The 8,963-nt window shown below is 54.1% G+C and overlaps 1 protein-coding gene across 1 annotated transcript; it reads right to left on the bottom strand.

The window, feature by feature from the left end:
• Positions 1 to 738: 738 nt before the first annotated feature.
• Positions 739 to 8,580, bottom strand: AURANDRAFT_70972 (hypothetical protein; the record flags this gene model as incomplete). The annotated part of the gene is given in 10 exon segments (XM_009035599.1): positions 739 to 1,150; positions 1,242 to 1,456; positions 1,515 to 2,100; positions 4,398 to 4,443; positions 4,463 to 4,504; positions 5,234 to 5,285; positions 5,552 to 5,582; positions 7,635 to 7,640; positions 8,289 to 8,335; positions 8,553 to 8,580. Coding segments are annotated over 10 exon segments (1,464 nt in total), but the record flags the coding sequence as incomplete, so codon positions are not given.
• Positions 8,581 to 8,963: the final 383 nt, after the last annotated feature.

Below are 8,963 nucleotides of genomic sequence, written 5' to 3'. Positions count from 1 at the left end.
ACCATCACTCATGTCCAGAATAACAACTCCAATCGTACCTCCATGAAGTGTTATCAAACCGCCATCTGAACCATGGCCTTTGCCAGATCGATTTTCCCATCCCGAGTCCCAAAGCTGGCGCTCGTACCTGATTCACGCACGCAAGTCAGTATATGCTTGACAGATCATTTGACTAAAGACGCGGCAGCCACTCAAAGGAGACCCGCAGCGCGAGGTGAATAGCCTGAAGTACAGCAACACGCCACTCTTTGTCTGCATCTTCAACTTCAGTGTCCGGCACGATGGCCTCAGTAGCTTCAAAACGACGTCGATCACAGGCAGGAAGAGCTGACGCACTAGCGAGAAGTGTACGCGCGCAGCCCGTGAAAATATTAGTCGACGAAGCAAGTATGGCACGCATCGAGGGGGTGGAACAGGTCGCGCGATACTCATCTCGGAAGCGCTCTAGTACGTGATGCTCAAGCGCACGACGTGTCTTGGAATTCTGAGAGGAATTCTGGCCAATCTGTCTGGAATTGTTGTTGCGGTACAGGACAAGCGCGGTCTCTTGAACGGCCGCTACGAACGAAGCGCGAAATCCAATGTGAATCACCACATCGAGACCATTCCAGGGGGTCCCCAGCCGCTTCGCAACATCTGAGAGTATATCAGGCTCATCGGGGAGATGTTCTGTTGGCTTGTACCCACTTAAAATGCACATGTTGACATCTGCACCCGCACTGTCAGGTGTGTGAAAGCACGTTTGCATGCGTTCTTTCGCACTATTGATGCAAATACCTAATGAGTAGCGACGGCCGAGCCGTAGACCTGGTACTCGCAAGACACGCGCACGCCTGGCCGCTGCTATCAAATCCCTAGCATAGACTTCGCCGCTCAAGACATCTTCACAGATACATTCAACCTTGCAGACTGCGTCGACTTCGATTAGGACCGTCGCAGACGCGCGCGGGATGCCGCTTTCATCGTGTGTAAGTAGAAACGGGCCAATAATGGGCCCAGCGATGAGCACCGCTACGGTATCAGTCACTCCGCTTCGCGGCAATGCTGTGGCCACTATCCGAGACTCGAGTGGGTCGGCATATACCGCCGCGATGCCGTAGGACGCTGAGGCAATGCCCTTTGCCTGGTCGGCTGGAGGATTTGAAGAAACCTACGGGTGCCAGCTCAGATACCAGCGCTCCACATGCACGAACTTGAGCAATCAATGACTCAGGATGCCAGTAAAATTTATGTAAATGCACTTGCTCGAGAATCCCCCCCCCCCTGCTTGGTATTTGTGCGACAGCAGTGGGTGTGTGAATGAACTCGTAGCGATCGATAATTGTGAACGGCGGAGATACGACAAGTAGGTTTTCTTTATTGACCGGCGATGGCGACACACCAACGCACAGTTGCTCAAAACCACAGCCACTGACAACATCACGAATCTCTGTCCTGAAGCTCAATCGACAGCCGCCTAAGATTGATATTCTCAAATGAGGTGCATCGAAGCTCTCCCCAACATGGGCAAATACCGCAGAGAAGTTGTACACTCCTTGTTTGATACTTGCCCGCGGGGAAAGATAACCATTCAAAGAGAGTGTCGAGAAGGCGGAGAACCTCTAGATGTGATTCATACATGCGGGTTGCCTCGATGACAGCCCTATCAATATCAGCTGGTTGGTCAGAGTGTCCACCTTCCTGAGCCCACTGCACAGGCTCCGGGAAAAGCGGTCGATCACAGCAAATGACGAGTGCGACAACATGTTCGGCTCGCTGTGCACGTTCCAGAAGGGCCCACTGCGACGTCCGCAGTGGTCGATATGCAGCTGAAAGCGTATTGCGTGAATACGCGATCGTATCGTAATTGGCAGCTACAACTCGGGGGGGGGGCGTTGCATCTAGGATGAGGATTCCAATGCCACCAAAACGGCGGAAGCTGGACATCGTCGGCCGCATTGGCGCGTCTCGAGGCCCCGAAGTGACTGGTTTCTTCCTTCCTCCAACGCCACCACGGCGCGGTCGCTTCCGGCCTGTCCCTCCAGGTTCCCCAAGCTTGTATCCATCCGCGGTCACAGCCGCGAGCGCTGCGCGTTCATCAGCATAGGCCAATTCTGTTACCTGTAGCGGATCCATTTGTAACAAGGTGGTGTCAGCATCTTCAAAACCACCCCAACGAACGCAGAAACACATGCGTCTTGTTGCGATAAATCCCTGGCGCCGACGATTAACGCGCCTTGGTACCTTGATATAGACTGAAGTGAAAGCGCCGCTATTTTTCTCAACGCGTCAGTCAGGACTCGTTTGCGATTCGTGATGCACGTGTGCGTTCCAGCTTGCTCGTGTCCGACCATGTATCATCATCTTTATCATCGTCAGAAGTGGCATCCGACGCGGTGTCATCATGGATTTGATCTGAACCCGCTCCAACGAGCGCTACCTATCAACTGCAATCACATTCACCGCAAGGTCGGAGATATGGAAGGATTAAATGGCGCAAAGCTGGAGCCGAGAAGGCCAGTGGCTAGATCTTGCACATTATCAGACGTAAAGCTCTGGACTGCCTCGAGCATAGGGGCGACTGACAATCCATCACGCCGGTTGTACCGCCGCGCCAAAGCCTGCATTTGCAATCTCTGACTAAATGACGATAAGTCTTCACGCGCAATGCCGATCCATTCAAAGCGCTTTATTTTGAAATCAAAACTGGATGAATCAATTCACAGGCGAAGCTGTTCGAGCTGCAGCAAAGGCAAGAATCGGCGGACACGCTGCCCAGATCTGCGGGACTGCTCGTACAAGGTCCCGTACGTAGGGCAAACCCCACGCGATCCGATATTCGTCCCGGAAGCGCTGAATGGCCTCATCAGAGTCGTAGAGGGGTTCTTCACTGGAGACGGTGGCACCGTGTTGCGGTAAGACACCCCTCTCGTGTGTCAGATCTACGGGCAAGGTGCCGGATCTTGATCGAGAGATATCGGGCCGTCTCCAAGGACCTGAGAAGTGGACCACAAGAGTCAGCTGTTTGTGGGGAAGACGTGCACATTTGGATACCTGAGCCCAAGGATAAATCTCGCCCAAATCTGCCCTGGATATATCCACCGCATCGAGACATGTCGCTGGACGGCGCCGTGTAGCAGCATCACTAACAAGCTCAGCGAAAAAGTTCCCATGACCGGAGCACGCAATATCACCGAGCCAACCAGGATCAAAGAGAGAGCCTCGAACGGCGGCTATGACATAGAACATGGGACGAGCAGGGAGAGTACGAAAATGGCCTTCACGGCGACCGTCGTGGACGACCCCCCAAGGCTCTTTATGATCGGCAATCGCGTGGGCATTGTCAAAAGATGCTCTATCACTATCTGAGTCGGCATCAGCAGAGCCGTGTGCTCTGGAACGTACTAGTATTCCCGGGGCTCCCCTAGATGCATGCTTTGAGTCAGAAATATGAGTCCCGGGCAGCTCAGTCTGCTCGCATGATTCAGAAACAGAAATGGCATATTCATAGAGACAATCTGGTGCCAGGCCATCCACAGCAAAGACTAGAGGGGTGTGGGCACCGGCGTTGTGGCGCAGCCGGCGTTCTTTATGAGCCAGTCGCGGACCAAGCGCGGGGCGACGCACAGAGAGGATAACCGTTGCCGCAGCTGTTAACTCGACAAGAATGCTCACACTGCGAGACGTCACCTCACCAAGAACTGGACCCAAAAGAATGCGCGCAAAGCAGTTGTGTGGTGTGGTTGACGGTGGACCAATACCGCCTCGAATTCTAGGAGTCTTGGGGTGAGCGGTGCAGCGCACAAGTGCGTAACCGACACGTTCTTGTTGCGCAGCGAGACAACTGAGGGAGGGGACCAGGATTTGTGAAGCCCCGTCGTCTTGATTGGTCAATTGAAGAGATGAATGCGCAATAGGGTCCATGAGAGCGTCCAAATGTACTGGGAAATCCGCATTTTCATCTTGCCCGCCTTCTGACAGGGCAACCAATTTAAACGTGCGACCCAAGCAGCGGGCCTGCCATGTCTTCAAAATGGCGAGGAGCGCTCGTTCTGCGGAAACCACCCTGGCACGATCGCCGTGGATAATGGGAGTCTCGGTCATAACTGCGAGAGCACGAATTGTTGGATGCCCGCCATCATGTGCGAGCGAAGTGCCATTAGGCTCAGAATCGTCTGTATCTAGCGAGAGAATTGCGCGGAGCCATCGTCGCGTCTCGCTGGCAAATTTGCCGTCATCTCGTGCCAGGGTGGCCATTTTGATCATGAGAATACCGATACTACCACGCCGGTGGAAGTAGCATCCGTCGTGGTCACGTGCACTGAGCTCGTGTGCAGACGCATCAGCATCGAGACCACGCGACGGTCTTGCGCTGGAAACTTCCAGATTGTTTATGTCAGCCACATCACGCGAATGACATCCATGCAAGGCGGCAGCGTATTCTTGGAGCACGTCGGAACAGACCTACGAGCGTGCGCCTCACTGAATATTTACATTTAGTAGGATGCTTGGCTGCGGGGGTGACCTGAGCAGCCTCAAAGGTCTGACGGGGGTCCTTTCTCATATGTGCATCTTTGGAAATGGCGTAACCTAATGACGCTAAGAGAAGATGGGAGCCGTGCGACAGGGCTGCTCGCGCAGTCGGTTGTGTCCACGCCCGACGGATCGCTGCGCGTGCGACGTTCGCCGCAGTAACTCGTGCAGCATATCTCGCACGACGCGGGTCTGCCGCTGTAGCCTTCGTCACGGAAAGTGCCGATCTCACCGCAGCAAGGACGCTCGCGCCGTCAAACGGCGCGCCAATATGAATGACAAGTTCAACATCAGCTCGTGCCGACCCAAGATCAGCAGCAACGGCGGCCACTGCACCTGATTCAAGTGGTAGCGCACTATCTCTTAAGGTAGTCTCGCGGTGAGAACCACTGGCGCTGGCTGCAGTGTCAGTCCAAGAAGCAAGACGAGCATCGAAGATGCCACTAGCATACGATGACTGCTTCTTCAACCAAGTTACGGAATCTCTGAGCTCTATGAAACGTCGCTCTATGCGGCGAAGACGTGCGTTACGTTTCGAGTACTCCGACCTTGCCTGCTGTAGAAGAGCCCTCTGTGATTCGATCTCGCCTGGAATTGATGGTGGTACTCGTGTTGAAACTCCGGCGACCGTTCCACCCGAGCCGCCATTTTTTCGGCTTCATCAGCCAATTCCTTCGCTTTCATAGCTGCCGAAGCCTCTTTAGCAGCTGCGCTTTCTGACTTGCCCTTCTTGCGCAGACTTTCTATCAGCGCGAGCTCCTCATCAGCTTTATCTATCAGCGGCTCTAGTGTCGTTATAAGCTGCCTTGATGCGTCGACACGCTCCGCAACTTTTTTCAGGCGACCTTCGATGCGGGAGGCTCGGGTGCGTGCAAGGCGCAACGCTTCGCTCTCGTCTCGCCAGAGTCCCAGACCCTCACTGCATAGCGCAAGGAGCGAACAAGCACCAGGCCAATTTGCCTACGGGCTAGGAAATCAAACATCGGCTCGATCACAGTTCAGAGACTCACAGGGGTCTGGAGTGTTCCAGCTACCTTACCAAACACGCCCAGAATCTCGTACCTAGCGATCTGTACCATTTTACTATGATCAGACGTTTTATGGTGTGGAGCGCATGGATATGACTCTGAAAGCTGACCTGTATCGTGTTGCGGCACGCAGACCTCTCAGATGAAGGGCTGATGGGTGCCCTCCTGACACAGAGGCAAAGGCACGCACGACGCCAGGTGAAAGATCCACTTGTTCTTCATCAGTCAGCGTCGGGTGAAGCCAGTTGTGTAGGACAGCATTGGAATCAGTAGCACATTGCTGCCCCTCGCGTTCGTTGACACGCACAGGTGTAGCTTCAATGGCGACATCGGCAGCTGCGTCGACCTCGATGACTATGACCGCGGTGGTCGTCGAAACAGAGCCCACAAGCGGACCAAGAATCAGCTGTGCTTGCACGGCGACGTCTCCTGCAACTGAGCAGTTTGATATTACTGGATTGCTCTGGGTTGTCGCAGTAGAATGTTGCGACACCACGTTGCGTTGTCAAATGTCGCATCGTCGCCGGCTGTTCTGGATGGGCCATGGGTGCAGGTTTGGAAGCAGTGGACGAATCCGTAGTATTCATGTGGATAAACATGCATGCGTTGAGCGATGCTGGTGTCGAAGCATCAGCGCATGCCGCAAACCACGGGGCGTTCCCATTCCCACTGCCGACCAATAGGTGCACAATTGATGGATTTTTCGCGAAGTAAGAAAGCGGTGACATAGCGGATATTTCCTCTGTTGGTGCTGGGCCAGCACTCTCTGCATCATGCTCGATCGTTCCTGACAGTGGCACGTATTCGGTTTCTACGACAGTCATCTGTGGATCTGCACAAAGGCCCACCAAGAGTAAATCACGTTGCGGACGCAAGCCACGCCATCGGAAAAGAGTTCGCAAAATGTGCGATCCCTCTTCTGCGGAGGGGCACACGTTGCGGGCATCGGGTATTGGTAGCCCAGTGACATTGTTCACACCAAAGTTGATACTAGATAAGCTATTTTCAGTGACAGGTGACCATATTGCTCTTGTTTCCAGCGGAGCACCATCATGAACCTCGTTAGGGGTAAACGCGGACGCTTTGTTTGAGCTGTAAATCTGGTTCCATCTGTGGGTCTTGCCCCTTGCGCGCGTCTGAGTGAATGGCATTTGAGAAAACCCATCTTTGAGCCGTGTCGGCATCAGGTCTTTAACATCTCGAGCGTCACCACGATCAACGGACTTAACATCGTCCTGCTTATGCATCGCAGAGAGTTCGCAATAACGGTGCACAGACATGGTTTCAACAGCATCGTCTGAATGCTTCCGCGAAGAAGCCGCGAGAAGCACATTTGACACAATTATGATGCGTCCCGGCGAACTTGGATCCACAGTGCGCTCTGCTTCGTTTAGAAGCTCGACCAGGTGCTCGAGGGCCCAAGCCAGGGAGGTAGCACCATCCCATGCATCATGGAGGCGTAAAACAGTGATAGATCCGAGGGAGGTTACACATAGTGGAGCTGCGAGTGGCTTGCCTGAACAAAAGTTGAAGGTAGAGCAGCGCTGTACTAGGCCTTCTAAGATGTCAAATGTAGCTTTTGTTTGCCATCTCTCGCTATCGAAGGTATGATGATCCCTGGCAAAGCAACTGGGCGCAACGCAGCTGAGATTGTCAATGATTGCGTGTAATGACCTAGACATCGGTAGTCATTTGTGCGTCGACCCTCAGGGACTAACCTGGCTGCATACCCATCGTTGCCACAAAGTTTCCAGCTTGGTGCCGATTGCTTGGCTTCACCATATTCAAGCTGAGAATGTCGGTTTTACGGATACTTTTCGGACAAAGACGCGGGTAACGCACATTCGGTAAGTGTAGGGCTCCTGCGATCATTGCTGCGCTGACGCTCAAGCTGACATCTTGAGGGGCACGTGAGAGCGGATGATGACGGTGATCTGACGCATCATTGCTCTTCACCTCGCAAATTGGTGCGATGGCCAGCGTCTGGTTGAGTAGGAAATGGAGGCGGCATGCGGTCAGTTGCGTCAGGGGCTGGACACCCAATTCAAGTAGAACATCCGAATCGGCCGCAACTGTGAGTAGATTTGGAGTTACAGCTGCCTACAAAGTGGCGCTGCTAACCTTGAGAGTCAAGTATGAACGCTGGCTCGTGGGCGTGATGCCGCACACACGAAATATCGAGACGGGTCCACCCAGAGCAATCAGTGCAACTCGGACTGCACCCTGTTGTCGGCGCCGCGCGTGGGGTCCGAGCCCATCCGGCGGAGCTCCGAACGGAGAGGCTGCAACAAACTCTGAGCCCCAGACCATCTCAGCACGCGATCTATGCGCACCAAGATGGGCCAATCGCTCCCGTGTGAGGCCACTGCTTGATGTTGGAGCAATTGCGATCGTAACATTGTGGCGCTTACCCAATGAAACTCGCGGTAAGGGTAATATTCTTGCACGACCAGGGCGAATCTCGTGTTCTATCACGAGGCCAGCAAGAGCAGCTTGCAGATGAGCATTCTTGCTGCCTATAGCACCATCTGAAGGCTCACTAGGGACCTCCATCCTGCGAGGGGCATTACTTGACCGCTAGAGCCGACCCAAGGCCAGACATTCGACGCTGGTTGGCCTCCCGGGCGCACAGAGCTTGAGCGACAAATTGCGGTCACCAGTGTCTATAGCAATCCGGCGAAGGCCCCGTTCTCCACCGTCGGGGACACATTCCTCAATATGAACCATCAGAACTAATGAATCGCAAACCTCGACGACAATACCGAAGTTACCGCCAATTGGACAGTCGACTACACCTACAATCAAAAGCCACATAACCAAGCGAGTTCTCGATTGTAATGTAGACACAAAAAGATGCCAGCTTCGACATTTGAATTGTCATCTGCAATTGCTCGCTTTGAAATCGCAGTGATGAAAGGAGTTGCGATGAAGGCCATAGTGGCTAGCGAGGATGCACACTGCTGTGCTATCCATGCGTTTCGACTTCCTTTTGCTCCGGCCGATGCGACTGACCATCGAGGCCGGGCGCTGTATAGGGCATTCCGCAGGAAAAGCGAGTTGGCACGACGCTCCCAGAGCTGCACGAGCGCCCGGGTCCGCGACGCAACACCGCATAGGGTCCGGAACTGACAGGGAACTGCGTCCTTGGCAGTCCAAAGCACGAACTCCTCTCGTGTTATTCGAGTTTGAGGCGCGACGTCTTTAGTGTGCCCCCCCCCGCGCATACCGTGGTCAATGCCAATTGTCATTTGCTGGTCATTTTCGCCTTTGCCGCCGCTCCACGGGGGGCTGCTACCCGCGTCGCTACCATCGCTGCTCTCGTTTTCCTCGAGGCTCCTAGCAGCGATATCCTCCGGCGGAACCACATTATCTGCCCGACCGGCGTAGGCAAGCGCAGAGGCAACTGCCAACTCTATAGCAATT

Source organism: Aureococcus anophagefferens (genome assembly GCF_000186865.1).
Source record: "Aureococcus anophagefferens unplaced genomic scaffold AURANscaffold_3, whole genome shotgun sequence".
Taxonomy (NCBI): Eukaryota; class Pelagophyceae; order Pelagomonadales; family Pelagomonadaceae; genus Aureococcus; species Aureococcus anophagefferens.
The sequence above is the reverse complement of the archived record's forward strand: the minus strand, read 5'-3'. Positions and strand labels throughout refer to the sequence as shown.